The sequence below is a fragment of the Gymnodraco acuticeps genome, unplaced genomic scaffold, assembly GCF_902827175.1.
Source record: "Gymnodraco acuticeps unplaced genomic scaffold, fGymAcu1.1, whole genome shotgun sequence".
NCBI classification, from domain to species: domain Eukaryota; kingdom Metazoa; phylum Chordata; class Actinopteri; order Perciformes; family Bathydraconidae; genus Gymnodraco; species Gymnodraco acuticeps.
In genome coordinates, this window is record NW_022990276.1 from 1,784,417 (window position 1) to 1,808,057 (window position 23,641).

At 40.3% G+C, this 23,641-nt stretch overlaps 1 protein-coding gene across 11 annotated transcripts in view; it reads left to right on the top strand.

The window, feature by feature from the left end:
• The window catches only part of arhgef1b (Rho guanine nucleotide exchange factor (GEF) 1b), a 53,604-nt gene extending 31,881 nt beyond the window's left edge, over positions 1 to 21,723 (top strand). For 7 of the 11 annotated variants that reach the window (XM_034221653.1, XM_034221660.1, XM_034221661.1 and 4 more), the window contains 22 exons: positions 728 to 757; positions 1,157 to 1,357; positions 3,321 to 3,462; positions 4,496 to 4,507; positions 5,324 to 5,473; positions 8,219 to 8,409; positions 9,942 to 10,088; positions 10,598 to 10,683; positions 11,440 to 11,565; positions 11,774 to 11,888; positions 12,659 to 12,759; positions 12,896 to 12,970; positions 13,055 to 13,130; positions 14,715 to 14,882; positions 14,971 to 15,058; positions 15,142 to 15,249; positions 15,427 to 15,479; positions 15,582 to 15,725; positions 15,836 to 15,955; positions 17,022 to 17,212; positions 17,943 to 18,047; positions 18,915 to 21,723. In XM_034221653.1, coding sequence (XP_034077544.1) covers positions 728 to 757; positions 1,157 to 1,357; positions 3,321 to 3,462; positions 4,496 to 4,507; positions 5,324 to 5,473; positions 8,219 to 8,409; positions 9,942 to 10,088; positions 10,598 to 10,683; positions 11,440 to 11,565; positions 11,774 to 11,888; positions 12,659 to 12,759; positions 12,896 to 12,970; positions 13,055 to 13,130; positions 14,715 to 14,882; positions 14,971 to 15,058; positions 15,142 to 15,249; positions 15,427 to 15,479; positions 15,582 to 15,725; positions 15,836 to 15,955; positions 17,022 to 17,212; positions 17,943 to 18,017 — 2,399 coding nt within the window. In that variant the 3' untranslated portion in view covers positions 18,018 to 18,047; positions 18,915 to 21,723. The remainder of the gene's footprint in view (positions 1 to 727; positions 758 to 1,156; positions 1,358 to 3,320; positions 3,463 to 4,495; positions 4,508 to 5,323; positions 5,474 to 8,218; positions 8,410 to 9,941; positions 10,089 to 10,597; positions 10,684 to 11,439; positions 11,566 to 11,773; positions 11,889 to 12,658; positions 12,760 to 12,895; positions 12,971 to 13,054; positions 13,131 to 14,714; positions 14,883 to 14,970; positions 15,059 to 15,141; positions 15,250 to 15,426; positions 15,480 to 15,581; positions 15,726 to 15,835; positions 15,956 to 17,021; positions 17,213 to 17,942; positions 18,048 to 18,914) is intronic. The other 4 variants (XM_034221655.1, XM_034221657.1, XM_034221659.1 and 1 more) reach the window with 4 other exon arrangements.
• Positions 21,724 to 23,641: the final 1,918 nt, after the last annotated feature.

Genomic DNA, 23,641 nt, shown 5'->3' on the forward strand with positions numbered 1-23,641 from the left:
GTATCTGCCTATTGAGTTTCTGTTTGAATGTGAAGGAAAGAAGTTCGTCTCTGCGAGGTGAAGATAGGAGCTGATTGGTGGTCCTGCTGTAAATTCACTGAGGGCCCGCTATAGTAACTGAACGAGAGAGTAATGTCAAATGACAGTACAATTGACCAATCATATCTTCCCTCTAAATGGGTGGGTTTTATTATCGCGGACTTTATGACAAGTTCCGCCCGCTGTGAAGCTTTTCTTGTTTCCATAGCAACAACAACTTAACAGCGTAAACTCGCCTTCAAAATAAAAGCATGCCAAATTACACTTAAGACATACAACTGCAACGAAAGTAACAAACACAATGCAATATCCTTTTCAATTCCAAAGAACACAAATTGGGTTATTTACAGGTGTTGTTTTGTGTGGTAGAGGGTCGCTGTCATTGATGCGTTTTGCACCCCGGGCCGTTATTTTGATATTCCGCTGAAGTATACGCTGTGACGTAATAACTCTTCTTTTTCTTTATTTTTTTTCGAGGGAAGGAATGGGAGTCAGATGGCCTAGGTATAAAAGTCACGGCTCGCCACTGATACTGTTACATTTTTTGTGTGTAATATTTCAAATTCTGACTATATGTGAGTGACATTTAAAAGTATGTATCACTGGCCTTTGAAATAAATATATGTATTATCTTTGAATTTGGATATTGTATGTGAGAACATTGTCCTGACCTTCTTTCCTGTTACAGCTGAAGTCAAACCTAAAACGGAGGCTGAAGGTACTAAACGTCCAGAGTTTGTATCTGTAGGATGGTCACATCCCTACTAATCAACCCATCTGCGTCTGCATGTCCCAAATTAAACCTGGGAGTCCTGGGTGGGGTACTGTGTAGATGAGTCTGTGTTTCAGGGTGGTTGTTTGACGAATTAGCTGTCTTGTTGTTTTTGTAATCGCCAGAAAAACCTCCCGCATGGCGCACGTATCTCGTCTCCAGGGTTGTGGGTGTTTCTCTGAACTAACCCTCTCATTTACCACAGAGGCCTGATTGCACCATACTCATCCTGTTTGTTTGTCTGTCTCACAAAAACCTTTTCTCACTCACTGACGTGCTTTTGGTTCATCGTTCCTCTTTTGTTACAACTCTGTTAAACTTGTCGCCCTCCTCCTCTCTCTTCAGCGGAAAAGGAGAAGGTGAATCCGGAGCGAAAGGGTCTGGGTCCCGGCAGAGGGTCCGTGTCTGACTCTGCAATGCCTTCAGCCCCCAGCAGGAAGTCTGTTTCCACTGGAAGCCCCTCCTCCCTGCCTGGGCTGGAGGTCAATGATGGGTCAGGCAACAATGTCAGCATCATCAACTGCCCTGAGTCTTCACATGGGGACGGTAAGCCTGCTTTGACTAGACTGTGTTGTATGTGTTGATTTCAGACAGCCATTTTATTTTATGATCATTTGAGGAACAAGACTAAAGTCAATAATAGGGCTGTATAATGGAACATCCTATCAAGTCAAAGTCAACTTTATGTCAATCGTTCAGTTTGTTTGTACAGACAGAGAGATCCAAATACCGTTTCCCACAATCCCGAATACAAAAACAAATATATATATATCTTTGAGAAATTCACAAGACTGTCCAAAGTAGCGTAAAAATCCTATGCTAACATTCTCCCGATAATGCTCACATGTATAACACATGTATAATAATAATAACCATGTTCATTATTTTAGCTTGAATTGTTAGCATGCACCTAATGCATCATTTCATTTTGAGTTAGACCGTTAGACCGGCTTTCTTAAAATGTTTTAGTTTATTAGTCGCTTACCGTTTATCATAGAAATGAACATTAAAAAGTCTATGATTTGCCCGATGGCACACTCAACTGTTGTAACGAATATTATATGTTCCTGCACATAAAGAAAAAAAAAATGTAAAAACAAAAATGTCGAAATCAAATAATTTTTTTTAAACCCAAGACAATTACACTTTATGTGACCAAAAGAATGAAATGAAAGCGATTTATCCTCACAGAAATAGACATCAGCGTGCTAGAGAATTTTTTTTAATACAAAGACAATAATTATATAATAAAACCAAATAAGAACGTTATCCTACTTCATATTTACAAATGCCTTTCATTATTGTACTGAAAAATACATTGACAGTCTCTCAGGGTTATGACGAAAAGCCATTATCTTAAATGATACATTACATATGTGACCTGCTCCATCGAAATCAGTCGCTTTGACCCGAAGATACATTTTGAGTTGTATACACTTTTGGAAAGAGGAGATTCCTAGCTTTCCTCCTCTCTGGAAGGGAGGGAAGATATTTTCATTTGGACTACTGTTCTTGTGTGTGTGTGTGTGTGTGTGTGTGGTGTGTGTGTGTGGGTGTGTGTGTGTGTGTGTGTGTGTGTGTGTGTGGTGTGTGTGTGTGTTGTGTGTGTGTGTGTGTGGTGTGTGTGTGTGTGTGTGTGTGTGTGTGTGTGTGTGTGTGTGTGTGTGTGTGTGTGTGTGTGTGGTGTGTGTGTGTGTGTGTGTGTGTGTGTGTGGTGTGTGTGTGTGTGTGTGTGTGTGTGTGTGTGTGTGTGTGTGTGTGTGTGTGTGTGTGTGTGTGTGTGGTGTGTGTGTGTGTGTGTGGGTGTGTGTGTGGTGTGTGTGTGTGTGTGTGTGTGTGTGTGTGTGTGTGTGTGTGTGGTGTGTGTGTGTGTGTGTGTGTGTGTGTGTGTGAAAACACTCAGGAGAAACACCGGCTGTTGTTATGCCTGCTGTGACGTAAAGTTAATCCGTTCTCCGCTTGTAATTATGCCGAAGCTTCAAAGTTGTATTTATCACCTGAATTTGGCGAAAATAGTTTAATATTCTGAAAGCCAAGACTTTGTTTAATTGAAATCAGATGAAAACAATCTCTCACGGACCCTGCCGTGTTATCTATGATTACTATACGCCTTACATTCATAATGTCAGCGGGAGGGAGGGGGGCGGCGCTGAGGAACAGCAGAGTGAGAGTGAGAGCTGTCATCTTCCCTTTACAAGCTTCGAAAATGTATTTATCGTATGATTTTGGAAATAAAAGTCTCATATTCTGAAAGCCAACACTTTGTTTATTTAAAATCAAACAGAACACCCGTTTATTTTTAAATGAGCCGTTACGACTTCCGACTGATTTCGATAGAGCGGGTCACATATGCTTTAATTAGATACAAACTTTTTACAAGTAAAAGACAAACAAAAATAAACTAAACAGATATTGAAGACAAACATATTTTCACTTAATAGACGAAAGAACAAACTTTTATAATAATTCTAACTCTTGTGTTTTCTCGCCTCCTTTTCTAACCTCCCAGGTCTCTCAAGCAATCGCTTAGAGCCTCCATGCCAGTCGGAAGGGGGGGACGTGTCCCCTGTCGGGCTCGGGGGAGGGCTGATAGTCGGGGAGCCCCTCTTCCCCATGGACACTTCCACAGAGGACAATGTGGAGAAAGAAAGGTGAGGAGGGTGGAGATGGTGAGCGTCCAGGGAGGGGGGTTATAACTGCAGTGTAGGGTCTCATAACATAAGAAACAACAGGTTAAAAGATCAGATAATGAGACTGTATGGAAGGTGTAAAGACTCTAAAGAGATATAATACCGAAGGGGGGGGGGGGGTGACCCGTGTGCCCCGTGTGCCCGTGTGCTCGTGCTGAGGGAGCGTGGTAAAACTCCCGCAGCAGTCTGTCCCTGCCGTGTGCTTTTTGTCGTGCTGCCTGTTGCCCGCTAGCTAACAGAGCCTGCAGGTGTGAGAAGGACCCTCGCCAGGTGGACTCGGACCCCATGTTCCCTTCCTCTGCCTTCCCTCTCCCTCATGCCCTCTCCCCTCTTTTCTCCTCATCATGGCACGTCTGCTCTCTTCCTTAACACCTCTGTCCTGTTTCTGTGTGCGTCCTGTTGTGCATCTCCTCATGTTTACAACAGAGCTTCGTTGTTGCATATAAAGGCATTGTTTGTGCAGATCTGACTTCAGGTTTGTCTGGTGATTTCTTCTCGACTTTATAACGGATGATATAGCCTTGACTACAGATGAGGCTTTCTTTGTTGCAGCTTTCTATCCAGTGAAAGGTCTGCCATTTTAGATATCAAACTGTATTTTGTCTAAAGCTTTGCAAAAATATACAAAAAAACAAGTTAAGATTGACGTATAAGTCGACAGCAAGATTTAAGACAAGGTAGCTAATCTTCACACCTTGCTGCCATTCAGTTAATAGTCCGACATGGACACTAACTTGTTTGTATTGCTCGCCCGTGTGCTTTCCAAGGTGTCTCCGTCTGTCGTGGCCAGGGCCCGTCCTTTGTCCTGCTTGTCTCCACAGTTACATGTTTTGCCGGGGGGCTTCGGCGTCTCATTCGGCATGCTACTCTGACAGAGGTTACAACCAGTTTAGTACATGATGTTGGGGTGTGCATATGCATGTTATGGTTGCTGCTGTGATAAGAGGTTGGGAGAGGCGGCTGTGTAACGATGTGGTGTCCCGTGTTTTTACAGACGCAAGACAAGGTGGGTGTCAGCGCCTTGACTGAGTCACATGGACATGCTTCAGGCCTTATACAGAACACACTTACAGACTAAAAACAACAACACATACATGCATGCACTCCTGATACACAACATAAACACACTAAGTGGCAAGTATCGACGTGTGAAGGAATCGAAGTAAGCTTGATTGTTGAGATCAGTTGGATTATTTGTAGTGGATGTGAATGCACGGTGTGTGGAGAAATGTTAATATAAGTGACCAGTAAAAGGAACGCCCATAGTACAGTTATTATGTCAAAGCAAGGCATGGCTTCCTTCCTAACATACTCTTGTACTTAGTTCAGTGTTACTCATGTAGAAAGTGTTGGTAATGCAGTCCTACCATGCCTACAGTATATGAAGCATACTCTATCCAGTATATGCATGTCATATTTCATGCATATTCATTTGTCACTCATCTTCTCTCTTTTCTATCTTTTATTGATATGATTTTTTGACATCTCTTTTTTGTGTAAATCTTCTTTGGCTGTACCTAAAATAATGTTTCCTCCTCTTTACCCTCATGATTAACACAAATGTCTGTGCACACTGAATGCATATGACTTTGATATTTTCTATTTTTTTCACTTTTAATACCTCCTTCTTCCATTCTATGGCATTTTCTTTGTCTTTCCATATTTTTGTTCTTGTTTTCTCCTTGTCCTTCCTGTGGCCTCTTCTCCATTTTTCTTCGTATCCATTTGTCCTCTCTTAAATTCCTCACCGACTTCTTCTCCTATCCCAATTCCTCCTCCCCTCTCCCTTAATGCCTCCCCCCCCCACTCTCCCTCCCTACAGTAGGAAAGTGGCTCGTAGTGAGAGTGCCCGTGTGGACCGGCACCCCTCTCGTCGTCGGGGCTCTTCCCGGGCCAAACAGTCCCGTTCCCGTAGCGATGTGGACCTGCAGCCGCCTACACCTGTCATGCTCATCCCCCACCACCTCCATCCGTAAGATGGACAAACCCCCCTCTTAATGCCTCTCTGATTGAGAGGTGCACAGCAGGGACAGACTGTCAACAACAGAATGACAGCAGCCGTTCTAATATTCAGAATTGAAAGGCTTTTTTGTCAAATAGCTTTAGGATAGTTTTTGCAATTTCAATCTGAATTCCCACACACAATAAACTTAAGACATAAAACCAAATAGAAATAGTGCTAGAAATAAAATAGTGCAAGAGAAGGTTGCAAGTCACCCACTGGTGCAAGGGAAATGTGGAAATAAGTGAACTAGAATCAGACATTTTAATCATTTCAGGGGGAAATTGTTTTTTCCATGACAGTTGATCGATTTTAGAGTAAAAAAAGGCAAGTAAAATGGAATGTATTATATAAACATAACAAGTATTAATGTGCAATTAGATCTATGAACAATTAGAGTGTAACATTTATATTAAAAGATAAATAAAATGTGCCAATATATTGAGTTCCTGGCACCTAAACTGTATAAACATTAGGGTGGTCCTTAGTGCCATGTACATTTTCAAATTCATTTATTTTAAGCTCCAACCACCGGAATTCGTTATGATAGTCAAGAAAAGTCTCCTGGTGAATTTTATTCAAATTCCAACAACATTTACCCCTCCCTCATCAACCTTGACGTTTAGCCTCACGTAGGTTAAAATGAAAGTGGGAAAGTCTAAGCTCCAACCCCCAGAATTCATTCTATTAGTCGAGAAAACATTCACCAGGAGAGTTTTCTTGACTAATAGAATTAATTCTGGAGGTTGGAGCTTAGACTTTCCCACTTTCAATGTTAAGGACCACCCTAATAAACATGTAATATGGGATAACAGGGTTCTTACAGTCATTGAAAAGTCATGGAAATTCAAAATACAAATTCCAGGCCCTGGCAAAGTTATGGAAAACAATATTTTCCCCAAAGTTTTGGAAAAGTCATGGAAATGTAACTAAAGTTGCATCAAATATAATTTATATTTTATCCAATCGCCGAAATAGTAATACTATAATGATAATAAATACTGTATCGTATAGTAATGAAACGTAAAATGGCATTTAACTGATGAGGTGTTTTGCTGGTGAGAGATTTTAGTTGCTTTAGTGTGTAGGAGCTAGTAAGCCTACTATTTGATTTGTTTTAGACACAACATGTTTCAGACCTTATTTTCCTGTTCCATGTTAAAATAAACCTTTTCCAGTGGTACCGCTGAGAAAGAGTAATGTTTTTGGTCATGGAAAATTAGGTAAAGGTCATGGAGAGGTCATGGAAAATCATTGGTGAAAAAGTGTATGAACCCTGGGATAAGATAAAAGAAAGATCTGAATATAAAATAAATACAGCAATGAGATACTGGGTATTGTTATAACATATAAATACATGTGTATGCTCTTAAAAGAATCAGAAACAAGTGAAACAGAATCATTGGTAATAAAGAGTCGACTAACCTTTATATATACAGTCTATGGGACAAGCTCATTCAGAACTAATAGGTAGATCCCTTTATGAGGATATCTACTGAATGATTTTGAAAGGGCAAATGCCCATTGCCTCCTGCCGACAAAACGTTCAGGAATCAATGTGACGGCTTGACTCATTATTCACTGCTGACCTCTGAATGCACCGAGGGATAGTGAGTAACAGTTAAACAGTGAAAGGTCAGTGACGTCGCTCTTTAGGGGAACGATTATTGAGTGAGCTCAGTGTTGATCATTAAGTAAGCATGATGTGTCTTAGCCTTTTATTAAGGGTTAATTAACTACCTGATAATTGACTGTAGATCCACTACACGGTAGGGCTGCTCGATTATGGCAAAAATCATAATCTCGATTATTTGGGTCAATAGTTGTAATTGCGATTATTAAATGCGATTATTCATTGACTTTGAAATCGTCCATTTATTGGAGAAAAAAATGTGAACAGTATGTTTTTAACAGTTGATTACCCTGAACTTTAAGTATAATTCAACTGAAAAACCAAACCAATTTTTTTTATTTCGATTACGTTGTTTTCGTAATCGTTGCAAGCTATAATCGTAATCGCGATTAAAATACGATTAATTGAGCAGCCCTACTACACGGTCATTTGTCAGAGGGGAACATCATGAAACAGTACAACAGACAGAGTAAGAAAACAGGGGTCCAGTTAAGTCAGAGATTTCAATATATCTTTGTGCTATTCTTTTTCATCATGGAGGTCCAGAGCGTCTTTGTGCAAATAATGCCCGGAAGTGTACAAGGGGAGGAGAAGCCGGAAACAGAAACACTTCAATTTAAAGTGGTGTGATTGAAAGTTTATGAATAATTACAATGATAAGACCATAGCTGGGCAACAGATAACCTACAGGTATTTGCACTTTTCCATTTTTTACTCGGAGCATACAAGTAGTAATTAAAATCTCCCATTTTATTTAGCCTAAATCCTCATCTGTTGTCATTATAATAGTGAAATAGCTTTGCGATGTTGTAATATTGATCCTAACATGCAACTACTAGCAGCTATTGATGTAAGCTAAACATAACAACAAAAACAATGGTGCATAGTTTATCCGACAGATATTTTGGCGAGTAATGTCACTTTCATATATTATCTAGCGTAACACATACCTGGTGTGCCTTTTTTAGAAATACAACCAGCTATTGTTTAGGGTTAGCAACCTCCACTAGTGACAGTGTTTGTTCAATCAGTTGAATTGTATTGTAGCAGTGAAATTAATCGTTCTCCTTTTCTTTCCTTAGTTTCGATGGCCCAGTTCTCCCCCCTGAGGGGCTCGGCAACTCCCCCACCAGTCCCTCCCCCCAGCTGGAGGAGTTGGAGCCCCGCCTCCTGGAGTTCGAGCAGGACCCGACCAACTGGAGGGAGCTGGCCCCTCCTGAAGCTCTGTCCAGCCTCAGCAAGAAGGAGACCAAACGGCAGGAGGTTATTAATGGTGAGGAGAGATGATGACAATAATAATGGAACCAACCTTCAGTGTTGATTAGGCAGGCAGGCAGTGTCCACACATTCAAGAGTAAGCTGAAGACTTTCCTCTTTAGTACAGCGTACAGTTAGGACTGGTTTAAACTCCATTTTGTGTAATATATACCTGGCTGCTAAATCCTAAGAACTGTTACAGGATGTGTATTTTTTTTAAATTATGTAACTTTTTAATTTTGTATTATATCATAACTTAGTACTTTTTTTTAATGCATGTCACATATTTAACATATGTAACATTAAGCTGTCTGTGGCTCTTTTTCCTGCTGTAACTACGCACATTTCCCCTCCGTGGGACTAATAAAGGTATTCTGATTTAAAGGGGACCTATCATGCAAAATGCACTTTTGTACGTCTTTTATACATGAATATGTGTCCCCGGTGTGTCAGGGAACTCACCAAGTGTCAGAAAACACAACCCTCTCTCTTTTCCTCCATACCCAAATCTCTAAAAACGGGGCTGCAACGGATCTGATCCAGACTGATACAGATTTGAAATATCTCTGACGTCAGAAATGAGGAGCTCCGCCTATATGGGCAACTCTCCACCTATCAGGAGGAGGCAGCCACGGCCATTGCCGTTCGAAAGCGCTGGAGACGCTGTAGTACATATGCCAGGCCTGTAGGTGGCGCTGTAGTCTGCCACAAAAGCAGCGAAGAAGACTTCTCACAGATTCAGCCCTTGTGAAGACAGGGCTGGAAAAGAGCAAATAGAGCGAAATGAGGCATGGCTAAAATGCATGATCTGTTTGGTATTTTGAAAAAAAAACTTCGCAGACATGTTTTATATAGGTATGGCCCTACAATATATCATTCAAATATAGCATGATAGGTCCACTTTAAACATCCTCATGGACCTTTCGTTTTATGGAATTGTAATTATTGTATTCTAACTGTATTTGTGTCATTGTGTTATGTACCCACTCATTGGTATTTTCACATTTATCTTGTCATTTTACTGTATTATCATTCATGTTTGTTGATTTGTGAAGCCCTCTGAGACAAATGTGATTTGTGATATTGGGCTATATAAATATATTTGAATTTCATTTAATTGAATAAAACAGCTGTACATTACATTACATTGCATTTAGCTGACGCTTTTATCCAAAGCGACTTACAATAAGTGCGTTCGACCAACAAAATACAACCTTGAAGAAAACAGAATCATATAAGTACATCAGGTTTCATAGAGCTAAAACATTTCAAGTGCTACTCAACTGGCTTTAGGTAAGCCAGCCCTTTATTAGTATATAAGTGCTTTGTTAATAGTTCTATCGCTCGAAGTGGAGTCGAAAGAGATGAATTTTCAGTCTGCGCCGGAAGGTGTGTAAGCTATCTGCTGTCCTGATGTCAATGGGGAGCTCATTCCACCATTTTGGAGCCAGGATAGCAAACCCACGTTACAGATATATAGTTGCAGTATTATGGCAATCCCTATTTTATGTTTTCTCTTATGTTGTGCAAACTCCCTCTCCCCTTCAGAGTTGTTTGCAACTGAGCACGCCCATGTGCGGATGCTGAGTGTCCTCCAGATGATCTTCTACAGGCCTTTGGCGAGAGAGGAGCTCCTGACCTACACCGATCTCTCCGCCATCTTCCCCAATCTGGATGAGATCATTGAAATGCACTGTGAGTGCTGCTGAAAAAGAGGCCTTTTCTCATTTGTGTTCCCATCCTCCCTGAGTCAGACATATACACCGGGAAGCTAGAGTTCTTCTCCCAGGCAAAAAGCAAACCTGTATGCAGTGAATGTAAATCAGCACCTCGAGTGTGAAGCTGCTTGTTTTGTGTACTTGTTGCCAGTGATAAAGGTAGCTAGATGTACAGCATTACAGAATATAAGAGTTGGAAAGTGAAGAATAAATCAGTATTAAATGTTATTAAATGTTTCCTTCAGAATTGTTGGTAAGGTATGAGTGCACATTTAAGGAAATTGAATTTGGTTGATCTCAAATTGACTTATAAAGACAAAGAAATAGAGCTTAAAACAAAATTGACCAAGATATAACAAACAATAATAAATACATATTGAATGACTAATGTTATTAGTATACAGTAAATGTAACATAGGGTGATTCATGTTAAACAGTTGGTTAAATGTAAATAATTGATTTGTTTTTCTCTTGCTGTGAATCCAGATAACTTCCTGGAGAGCCTGAACAAACTGCGATGTCCGGAAGATCACTTCATAGTCAAACACATCAGCACCACAGTGCTCAACAGAGTGAGTACTTTATGAATGACTCTATCTCTCTTTCCCCTTTTTCTCCGTCTGTGTTTGTTGCTTTCAGGGAAAACTCCAACGGATATATGCAGATTTAACGATTCAATTTCCACATAACTTTACAATAGTTGTGCCAAGATCCGATTCTATGCTTCTAAATGTTCAAATACTATTTATGTATGAAAGCAAAATATTGGCTGCAGCTTTATCACAATCTGTACTCAGTACCCTTCCAGCTCTTTCTCCATCTGCCCATCTATTCATTCCCTCGTTTTTTACTTCTGGCTTTCACAAAACTGTGTGTGTGTGGGTGTGTGTGTGTGGTGTGTGTGTGTGTGTGTGTGTGTGTGTGTGTGTGTGTGTTGTGTGTGTGTGTGTGTGTGTGTGTGTGTGTGTTGTGTGTGTGTGTGTGTGGTGTGTGTGTGTGTGTGTGTGTGTGTGTGTGTGTGTGTGTGTGTGTGTGTGGTGTGTGTGTGTGTGTGTGTGTGTGTGTGTGTGGTGTGTGTGTGTGTGTGTGTGTGTGTGTGTGTGTGTGTGTGTGTGTGTGTGTGTGTTGTGTGTGTGTGTGTGTGTGTGTGTGTGTGTGTGTGTGTGTGTGTGTGTGTGTGTGTGTGTGGTGTGTGTGTGTGTGTGTGTGTGTGTGTAGTGTGTGTGTGTGTGTGTGTGTGTGTGTGTGTGTGTGTGTGTGTGTGTGTGTGTGTGTGTGTGTGTGTGTGTGTGTGTGTGTGTGTGTGTGTGTGTGTGTGTGTGTGTTAGTTCGGAGGTACGGAGGGGGAATGGTTCCAGAAATTGACAGCCCGATTCTGCAGTCACCAGTCGTGGGCCTTGGACCAGATCAAGAGCAGACAGAAGAAAGAGCCACGCTTCAACTCCTTCATACTGGTAGACACACACACATATATATACAAACACACGTACAAACACACACACACGTACAAACACACACACAAACTGACTCTTAAAGGATTAACAGAAAAGATTAACAGAAATAAACACACATGGATGTTCCCACAGATGCATGGACATGTTAGGGGTCAGATATCTGCACATATTATATAAACTAATTCTGTGTGTGTGTTTCTTTCCCCAGGAGGCAGAGAGTAAGCCCCAGTGCCGCAGGCTGCAGCTGAAGGACATCATTCCCATAGAGATGCAGAGACTGACCAAATACCCGCTGCTGCTGGAGAATATTGCCAAGAACACAGGTGTGTGTGCGCGCGCGCATGTCCTATGCCTGGTTGTCATTCACTTTTGTGTAGATGTGCTCAGTTTACACATTTTAATGAGTCCTTAGATTTGTACTAATGATGGTTATGCAGCTTAATTATGCTTATTAATAAAATGCGTAAAGGAGTGGACCCAATACTAAATGTTTTATTACAATATTATGCTTTCTATTGTTACTATGCATTTTTCTGAAAATTGTACTGGAATTTTTTTTTTATACTAGACCGACCAAGACCAATGTGACCTAAAAGCAGTTTTCCTCAACAATGTACAATAGCATCCTATATATTAAAGCTGTTTGAAGCACAGTATAATCAATGTAGTTGTATAGTTTCGTGGAATATATCCTAACGCTGCTCTGTATTTGCCATTTGCCTTTTTTTGTTTTACAAAAGGGGGAAAAGGTGAATAAAACGAGTTAAAAGTGACGGATAATGATCCTTTCATAACTCCATGTCTTGTGTTCATGTAGAACGTGCAAACTGATGCATGGGTTTATATACCTTATGACAGCTATATGATGATCTATCTGTTTGTGTGAAAGTGTAGATTAAGAGTAATGCCGACGTGTATCAGAAGAACAAGGGATAAATGCGGACTAACTTAAGCACGGCAGCAAAACATTTAAACAATCGATTACTGTCCGTCCCAGGTTCTCTGTGTCCTCTCGTGATTTATGGCTTTAGTTTGGGCTCTGCTGTGAAAGCTGTATTTTCCTCACCTTTGTTTTTTTCCTGTCTCTCCCCAGAGGACCTGACAGAGAAGGAGAGGATCCAGCAGAGCGCAGAGTGCTGCAGAAAGATCCTCAACCATGTCAACGACGAGGTCAAAGAGATGGAGAACCTATTGGTGAGAAACACACACTCCATCACTCAACACACCGTTGTGTATTGATTGAGCACCAATTGAAGTCTAGTGAATTCATTTTGAGACGTCTGTTTCTGTGATGTCTGTCCTCTTTCTGACCTTTTCTCTCTGTCTCCAGAATTTGAAGGACTACCAGCGCAGACTGGACACATCGGGGCTCAAACCCAGTAATGAGCTGTATACAGAATATAAGGTAACGTGTATACACTGTTCAACTTTACAGATTTGACCTTTTTTGCCCGAAATATTCTCATTATTCTCCCACTGGCTCGTCTAGAACATCGACCTGACTCAGAAGAAGATGCTTTATGAAGGCCTGGTGACCTGGAAAGTCACAAAGGAAAAGGCAATTGGTAAATATACTTTGCTTGTTTACGTATTTAAAGCATGAAACCTTCCTGGGATTATCAGTTCTGCTGCAGAAAAAGGAGCAAACCTTCTTTAAAGACTCTTATATGTGAATATGATTAAGTTTAACACTTTATTAAGGCAGTCATACTAAGCTTAATTAATAATAATGATGTTTATTCATTTAAAATCCACAGATTTTCCGCTTATCTGATTTTAAGCGACACACTTTGAGCAAGGTTTTATTTTTGAATATTTCGGTTTTCAATTCCTCTTTTTTAAATGTGTAGATTTTAAACTTATTTTACCCATGACTTCCTTTTTTTAATATCAGGTTCAGTTCAATAACCTATCTATTCTATTCAATCAAATTTAGTTCAACTTTATTTATTTATTTATTGGCAAATGCACACAGCCTGGATCAACAGATGCTCACACATTAGTACGTCGCAACATATTGCTTTCACATGAAAAGCAGAACACACATTTAATACACACAGAAAACTAAAATAACCATAAACCAGAAACTAAACACGTAAAAAAAGGGTACCACTTTACAATAAGACTAGCCTTATAAAGGGTTTACAAATAGTTTGTAATTCATTAATTAATTAGGTTGTGAACACTTTATAAATCCTTAATAAGCTTTTATAAGACATGAGATAAACAGGGCGACTGTGACCGGTTGCCAAATAGAGAGTCCACATTTATCTATACTGCTAAGCCTTATATTGGCTACCTAGCTTACTTCATCTCCTTCATCAGCCAGCATCCTTGGTATCTGTTGCTCACTGAGTTGATTCTCTCTGAGTAGCCAATATAAGGCTTAGTCATCTTGCCAAATAGTGAGCCTGATGCATGCAAACTATGTTAGAACTGGTTTATAAATGGTTCTTAATGATTAATAAAGTGTTTACAACCTAATTCATAACCTAATTATAAACCCTTTATGAATCCTTTATAAGGGTAGTCTTATTGTAAAGTGGTATCAAAACAAGTAATAAAACATTAACAAAATATTGTAAAAAGAAAAACGTTTGCTAATAGCAGAACTAAAGTCAATCAAGGCAATATGCTTAATAAACTGGATGTGGAATTGGTCCTAAATACATTAATAAATACATATCAATATCTGAAAAGAACAATCTAAAGTAATGAAGCATACACATAAACAATTACCTGTGAGATATTTCTTAAAGGTCCCCTATTATACTATTTTTCATCCATATATGATAGGTCTCAGATATATACAGAGCATGTGTCTGAAGTGTTTGGCTCCAAACACCAAACAGATCATTGCAGCATTACCCATAATCCCCTCTGTTTCAGCCCTGTTTCAAAAGTGCTGATTCTCTGTCTGTAGCTTTAAATGTTAATGAGCTGCTGCTGGGCGAATCTTCTTTCCTGAAACTTCCAGAATCTCTTTAAACAGAGGGGACACGTGTTTATGTAGAAAATACATGAACAAGTGGATTTAGAATTAAAGGTGACCTTTAAGCGGACAGCAGAAAACGTTCCTTTTTTCACTTGTATTTCCTCCCTGTCGTTTGCTATCCTTTCCCTCGTCCTCCTCGTCCTCCTCCTCTCAGAGGTGCAGTGTGTGTTGCTCGGGGATCTGCTGGTGCTCCTCCAGCGGCAGGACGACAAGATGGTCCTCAAATGTCAGAGCAAGAGCAACATCGCTGTGCAGGAGGGCAAGCAGATGCTGAGCCCCATCATCAAGCTGAACTCAGTCTTCCTGCGTGAGGTGGCCACAGGTGAGCCACACGCCACACTACAGCAGTCTCACACTCAAATACTGCACTTCCACTGTGAGATCAACCTTTCATTGGCTTTTCCTTTTAGATCGGAAGGCCTTCTATGTGATATTTACCTGGGAAAGCGGTGCTCAGATCTATGAACTGGTGGCACAGTCTATAGGAGAGAGGAAAATGTAAGGTTCAGTTAGAAACACACACATTAATCATGTTTGTTTCAGAGGGTGAATCATAACATTGGTTTGATGTGTGTTTACAGGTGGACGGATGTGATTAAAACAGCAGTGGATGATCTGAAGAAGAGTGGAGCGCCAATGAGGTTGACGCCTGCTATTGGAAGTGTATTACCTCCCTTGAGTCCCTCCACGTATGTATCTGTGTGTGACGTGTGTGTGTGTGTGTGTGTGTGTGTGTGTGTGTGTGTGTGTGTGTGTGTGTGTGTGTGTGTGTGTACGTCTGTCCAAAGAGCAAGTTGTATTCACCGCCTGCCAAAGTTCACCCATCTCAAAATATCTCATTTATTTTGTCATTTTCCCTCCGTCAGGCTGACTGCCCCTTTGAGCCCGACTGAGAACGGAGGTTTAAAAAGCAGCAGTGGTGAGAGCGCAGCCGAACACTTAATACAAAAACGCACAAATGTGTTATTGTTACACATTTCTGAAATCTGGAGCCAGCGTTAAGCCTTGTGTCTCTCTGCAGATCGAGATAAGGACAGCTTGACGGATGACAAGTCTGCGGACCCGAGGCACAGGCTGATTGATTTCCTGTCAGACAAAGGCTTCGACTTGATAGGCCACTCCAACAGCGATCAGGAGAAGATGGCCAACAGTGCTTTGGATGAAGGTGAATGAGGGTCTTCTTCTATAGATGATTTTTTTTATAACTGTCTGTGCTTTCTTCCATAGCAGCGTGTCTGTCTTTCTAATGAAACCGCTAAATGTGTCTCCTGTTAGTCATGTCGCTCAAAAGGCTGTTGGTCGGCAGCATCAGCCTTTCAGAAGACTCGCAGCCCGACGAGGAAAACGGAGAGGAGCAATCAGAGAGGCAGGAAACGGATAACTGTCAGTCCACAGGTAGGTTTGGAGTTTTTAAAGGAGGTTTAACATTGTGGAAAATACAGTCATTCAACTTCTGGCTACAAGTCAAAATAAGAAGTTTAGTAAAAGTGAACCAACAACGTCATAAAAAGACAATAAAACATTACTTATAGAAAATCAATCTTATAAAACAAGACAACTGATTTGTCCAATCATCAAAATCAACCAAAAGGGAGCAGCCCTATAAAATGGATGAAATAAACAAATTGAGAATGTAATAATAATTGAATGTTAATTTCTGCATTATTAGTGTGCTAAATTAATCATCTGCATTTCCCCGACGTAAATGATGCCCATGTTTATCATCAAGCTCATTCATTTGACATGTTATCTGTTTGTTGTCAGTAACCATGCACTGCTCTCAAAGTGTCGTTGTTACATTTTCTTTCCTATTTAATGAGAGGTATGAGATGAGAAAAAAAACATCCCAAAATGTCCATTCCAAGCATCATGTGAAATGTGTAGCTATGATTCATCCTTGATTGTCTCTATAATCGCTCAGGTTTCTAACGTTCTCTTCCCCCTCTCCATTATGAACAAAACTAAATAAACCTTTTTTCAAACCTGCCTGGAATTTGCCGCGTACAAAGAGATCATGAATAGTGCTCGTTTACATTCGCACAAATAATTGTTTTGTATAATGGCAGAATCAAAGAGGAGACCATTTCACCACAACAAGACAGACATTCTATATATATAAGGAGTTTAGGAAAGACGCTCTGTTTTCTTTTAAAGAATTGACGTTAGGGATAATGTGCAGCGAGGCGGTCATTATGGGGAGAAGAACACCCGACAGGCTGAACAGGCGCCCGACGCGAAGCATGCAGTTTGCTTTTCGGCCAAACTGTATACAGTTAAATCGACCGAACTTCTTTCTGCAGATTTGAGCGTCCTTAACAACGGTCAATAAGTGCTTGACAGCGTCTGTCTGTTCTGGATTAACAACGTGTCTTCTGAATTGACCAATCAGAATAGAGTATTCAACTAAGCCATGTAATAATGCCATTTAAAAGTCATCTTAATTAAGTCTTTGAATCCACAGAAGAAAGCCAGGCCACAGACAGGGGAGCGGAGGAGGAGGAGGAGAACGGTGACTCTTTTGAAAAAAAAGGTGCCGGGACGAAGGGCGAGGAGGAGAGGAGCATCACCGCCCCCCTGGTGCTGTCCCAGGAGAGGATGGAGGAGGTCTGCAGGAGGCTCCACAGCCTGGAGAAACAGCTAACGAGACTACAGGTGATTGGAGGCAGAGATGAGAATATAGAGAAACGCTGGGAGTATGACAGGGGCAGATAAAGATGAGACGCATAACAAAAGATGGGGGCCGACTGGAAAGAGACACACAGTCGGGCATCGAGGATTTCACTGAGGATAACTTAAGTAAGGAGCGAGCCGCGCTATACTTTGGACAAATGGGGCCAAAATGGCACAATAGAGAAACTAGAGAATAGAAAACCGTTTAACCACTGCTGTTATTGCTCGGCTGAAAATTGCCTTGTGAAATTGGACGTCTCAGAAAACGGCTATTATGTCCAGCGCTTGCAATGGGATGTGTCAGAGAAGGGGCGAGGGAGACGAAGAGAGGATGTTAAGTGTGTGTGTGTGTGTGTGTGTGTGTGTGTGTGTGTGTGTGTGTGTGTGTGTGTGTGTGTGTGTGTGTGTGTGTGTGTGTGTGTGTGTGTGTGTGTGTGTGTGTGGTGTGTGTGTGTGTGTGTAGTGTGTGTGTGTGTGTGTGTGTGTGTGTGTGTGTGTGTGCGCCTGTGTGTGTGTGTGTGTGTGTGTGTGACGCCTGTGTGTGTGTGGCGCTGTGTGTGTGTGTGGTGTTGCCTGTGTGTGTGTGTGTGTGTGGACGTTCGCCTGTGTGTGTGTGGACGTTTGTGCGCGCTAGCGCGAATGTGTGAGTATGTGAGAGAGAGAGAGACTCTGTCCTCAGTTCCTAAGGTGATATTGATTTTGTGTGTTGCAGACTGTCGAAGAGGAGCACCACCGGCTGCAGGAGGCCCTTTCCAAGTTCTCACTGGGGGGGGGGAACTTCCAGTGAGACACCATCACGCCACCTGCTGGCCACTAGGTGGGAACATTGAGCTTAGTTTCAGAATTATTTCCATTTAACTATCTCAACACATCATGTATGTCAATTGTCAGATTAAGAATCATTTTTCATCATCAAAGACATGAGAATACTTTCAGACACAGGATGTGCGTATGTGCTATTTTCTGCAAAGAGGAACATTCATCTGCATAACAATTAAATAAGATTAAAAAATAGGGCTGTCCTCGACTGGAGAAGTTCTTAGTCAAAAAAGACTCGTACAATGTTGACTACTATGATCAGTTGATTTATGTCCGTAAAACTGATTTCCTCCCCAAAATAATTATTCAAAAGTACAAATTTAAATATATTTTTCCTAAAGATGTGTTTCATACGTTTCTTGGAAATAGGTTGTTCAAATATGACGAAGCAACTAAAGATATCAAAAGGTCAACATATACAAACAACATGTAAAACATGCATGAGAATGTTATAATATTTGAAATGTCACGTACATTTCTGGATTATATTATTATCTGGATTACTACACTTTTCAGCTGTGAGTAAAACTATTGATTCATTTTAAATGTTTTTTTTAACCAAAAGACAGAAGATGGGACTCTTTTTAGCCCAGAGTGTCAGAAAACATATGATCAAACAACCTCAATAAATAACATAGGGTTGCTTTTGTTAGATCAAATTATCTTCAGCTGTAAAAACTCAGGATGACCGATTAGCGAATCTAATGACTAAATCAAACTGAAACTGTAAAAGGGCCAAAATAGGGTTATAACACCTAGGAAAGGAATTCCCCTGTTAATGATGCCGCTTGTTTATCATCAGTCTCATTCACTTTACATGTCGTTATCTCACATTGAAATGTTCTTGGTCTTTTCTTCTCTTCAGATTTTTACTGGTGCTGGTTTGGAGTGCAGAGTGACTTTCAGAGGCTTCCCTGGCTATTCCTAACCCCTCGTAGGCCATGCCTGGACCCTGCTGCATCATGGGGGCTTTGTGCACAGTGCAGGGGCTCACTGATGAAACATGGGAGGGAGTGTGCATGTGTATGTGTGTCTGTTTGCATGCATGCTTGGTAGAGAGGTAAACAAAGAAAAAGACAAACGGGACATCCTACTTTAAGGTTGTTTTTGCAGAGAGGTGCCATAAAAAAAAAAAAAGAATCAATATTGTGCTATGAGAGATGCTGCCTAACGAACTGTAGTGATTGCGATCTGCTGTAACACACATACGCACACCAGAGACATGCACGCTAGAAAATAATTTACTTTATTGCCAATAGATGTGCAGCAAAGGATATTCCTATGATTGCCCACCTGGTTATCTATGAGCAGGTGGAGGCCTTGAGGGGCCGATGTAGCGTTTGAAGATGTATTGAAATACTACTGCTGATATATAGTGTTATTTCTAGTCTATGCCAAAGCACCACAGAGATGCACTTTTTTATAATCAAACCAAGTTAAGGCCACACTGTTTTTGCGCATTGTATTTACTCTATTCAGTACAGATTGGGCTTCATGTAGGCAGCCCTTATTATTGAAAATATTGCATGCAGGAACGTGTGTGTATGTGTGTTACAAAGTTTTTTTTAATTAAGGATGTGCTTGTTTGGGGGGTTCTTACTGCCATTAGGTCACATAGAAACATTTATAAATAGTGGCGCTATAGGTAATCATGCTGTTGATAATGGAGACTTGTTTGTATGTACCTACCGCTTTTATTTATTCCTCTGGGGTCTGCTGGGTCAGCGAGTTGTGTTACAGCACCGAGCCGAAATAATAAAAAAGATGGAGAGATGTTTCAAAACGGAGAAGGAAAAACCTAGCAAATGTATAAGAGAGTGATGGAGAGAGATGTAGAACTGAGTTTGGAGGTTGTGCTTCGGTTGTTAGAATCCAGCTTGACGGTCCATGAGAAGATGCACACACACACACACACACACACACACACACTGAAGGTGCTACAGAAAGTCATTTGGTGGCAGCATCACTTCTGCAGATTTCCCCCAGATAGATGTCCCAGCTCCTGACCCCGAAACACAGACCTGACACGGGGCTATACATTGTATTATACGACGTTAGATTCACTGTTATTAGCAAAAGAGTCTATCTTTCCTGGTAGCAATATTTCTATTGAACCCGAGCTCTGTCTTTGTATTTTATTCAGCAGTTGATTGTAATTATTATGATGATGATATATTTCTGAGTAGTGGCATAACTGTGGGCCGTGCACACAGGACCAAAGACGTAAAACAAAGCAAACGTTAGATCCTCATACAGTACCAGCTGTAATTCTCTTCATGCTTCATTGTGGCAGCAGTAAGTCACTTAATGCCAGGAGTGATCGCTCAAGTTAAGCAAAAGAATTTCCAAAAACATATAGAAGAAATAACGCATCGGTTGTCAGTTAAAAATACATTCTTCTATTATTTAAAGTAGATACTAAGATGAAGAATGCTAGACTGTGCTAGCCTTATGACCACCTCTGTGGCTTTTATATACACTTCTATACTTTGGTCAGCAACAAAACATAAAATACATTATATCTTCACCTGGTTTTGAACACTTGGGACCAGCAGCAGAGACAGTGGAAGCCAGATGAGGACACAAAGGAAGGTTTGGAGGAAGGAAACACACTCTCACCAGCTCTGTGTTCATGATCACTTCCTGATATGTTGCCACAACAACAAACCCTTTGACCCCGCTCAACCACAATGCAAACTGTAGGGGCCGTTTACTCACTTTAACGTCACAAGATGCAGAATATACACATTTGTGTTAACTGCCATCTCTCCCCTTGTCTTCTTGTTAAAATGTAAATAGATGTTAGCTTGAAGGAACATTTAGAAAAAGCATAAAAACTAGCCCCCTTCTTATTGTTTAATAAGCGTATTAGCTTCATACAACACCCTTCACTTGTGATAGCATGATCACCTTTTTCCTACCGCACAGTTTTAACATATGTTGTCGTGTCTCACTTGATTTACTTAAACGGGTCGGGGAGGTTTTGTTACTGTTTTCAAACAAAGCTTTTTGTAATAAATGACTATGCATTTGGCCATAACGGTGAGAGAGACAGCACTTGTCTGTAACTTGTCTATGCATGAATGGATTTACAAAAGATGGTGGTCTAGGGGTGCACGTTAAAGTGTGAACCCGCTCTGCTGTTAAAGCTCACCAATGCGGATACTGTAATACAGAGCATCTCGAGCAGATGTTTTACTATCAAACTGCAGTGAACGACTGCTACAGGCACTTCTCGCTCTCTCAGATGCTTTCCCTCATGCATTCTATATTACACATACCTAGATGTATAGACAAATGTATTTATAGAATGGTGCCTTGTCCAGATGATCACGTTGTCTTTGAACACAATCCTGTTGCTCTGTTTGCACCGTCTTTCCCGCGAGAGACGAAGTCAGAACGAGCATTGATTGAATATTGATAATCCCAGGACTCTGTGTCCGCCTACATCCCACAGTGGGGTCTGCGCTCAGTGAAGACCCTGCTCCTTGTCATACAGGCGTCTGCCATCATGTCTATCTATAAACAATGAATATGCAAGAACTATACTGTGTATTTGGGTTTTTGATTTTTTTTATTGTGTAAGAGGCTCTTTAATTGATGTATTCTTAAAGACCATTTGTGGTACGTTCTGTTTTTAAATTCTTCACTTTTTAATAAATTGGGGAAATAAATTCCTGTTTTGTCATTTTTATGTAGTTATTAGCCAATTAAAAATAACTTAGCTATTGTATGTGGTTCGAAATTAGTTTGGTTTTACTCTTTATAACACATGGAGGCCTATGCTGATTTAATAAACCATATTTATCTTTAATAAATACAGCGTATATTAACCCTCCGTTGTTTTTCGGATCAAATCTGACCGATTACTACTTTCATCAATCATAACTTTTTTGTTTTACATTCGATTGCATTAACCCTTTAACTGCCAGACCAAGAGAAAAGCTATGGGAAAATTATTTGTTTGCATTTTCTTATCAAATGGACCACAAATAACCACAAACAATTTTAATTGTTTTGACTGACCACACAGTTTTGTTTTTATGAGCCTCTACCACTGGTCGAGCTGGCCTTTTATCTTAAAAGTGCATTTCAACAATCATCATATACAGTACAGTATTTGTATGCATCAAACTCAAATAAAGCACAAACTCAAATACATGTGTTTCTTTTATGGAAAATGAGCATATATACAACCAGATATATTCATAAAAGATAATAAATTATAATTGTAACAAAAAATAAAATGGAAAAAAGTAATGTAAAGTGTTTTTCATAATAAAAAAAAGACTTGCTAATCTTACTGTATATGCTGAATTGGCCTAACAGGAAACCACTGGCCTAACAGCCAAATGTCTATATCCTGTGTTGGCCTAACTTGCTCATCTGTGTGCAACTTGGGCTGAATGCCAATGCGTGAAAGGTGCTATATAAATTATATCACTCTTTCACTCTGAGACTCATAAGGCAGTACTAGATGATGTAATATTACCATGAATCTAGCTATTTAATTACCATGTTTTATTGAAAAACATCTCTGAAACTCTGAAAAAAGTCATATTGCTAGTTTACCATAAAAGGCCAAATCGACCGATGGTTGAGCACTTTAAAAAAAAATAAATTACACCCTGTTAAAACTTTTTTTATGCATCAAGTATATAATTATGTTCAGCTCAGTGCACTGCCACTAAAATATGTCAAAGAGGATATGGTTACCTTACCAAAAGTTGACCAAAAAGAGTGATTTCTTCAGCAGTGATTTTTAGCATTGCCAACTTCCTCAGTGGAAGCTAGCTGAAGGGCTTTCTGTTCGAACCACAGTGACATCTAGAGGTTTGTTTGTGCATCACATGTCAACCAAGGATAGAGCTGGCTGAATCAGATGGAGTTCAACTTTTTTTTTCAACAAGATATCAAGACACAAAATGTGCTCTACATATGGCGCTGCCAGTTAAAGTGAGGTGGGGTAGGTAGTTTGAGAAACCGGCTCGAGATACACTTTTTGTTATATTCCATGGAATGCTCTTAACATCCCGATAGCAATGAATATCTTTGACAAAAAATCCATTAAAAAATGTCATCTGTGGAAGCCGCGTAGTACTGTAAAAAGCACGACCAATCATCCGAGCCGGCCCGGCTAAAGTAACTGGATGGCCTACCTGCCTGTCAGCCTTCCATCTGTGTACAAACGTATCTCGTGTCCTCATTGGTCATGTGCGCGTTCGTGTGTGTTGGAGGAGGGGCTCTGTAAGGAAGTGGCAGATTTTTCCGGTCGTGTATTTTCAAATTCAAATCAAATCAAGTTTTATTTATATAGCACATTTATAAACGATTTTTGGTCGAGCCAAAGTGCTGTAGGCCTACATATAATAAAAATAGCCTACAGTAGACACTTTACAGCAAATACAACAGCACAGATTGTTCAGAATATCAGTATGAGAAAATTCTAGCGCACTCCAGCTGGTTTCTCCAAAATTACATACCCCACCTTTAAGGCTTTATGATATCCTTCACAGTAGACATTTGAACATATAAAATAGCTGATCACCACTTTCATTGAATTTTGGATGATTTAGTCAACTTTGTAACACC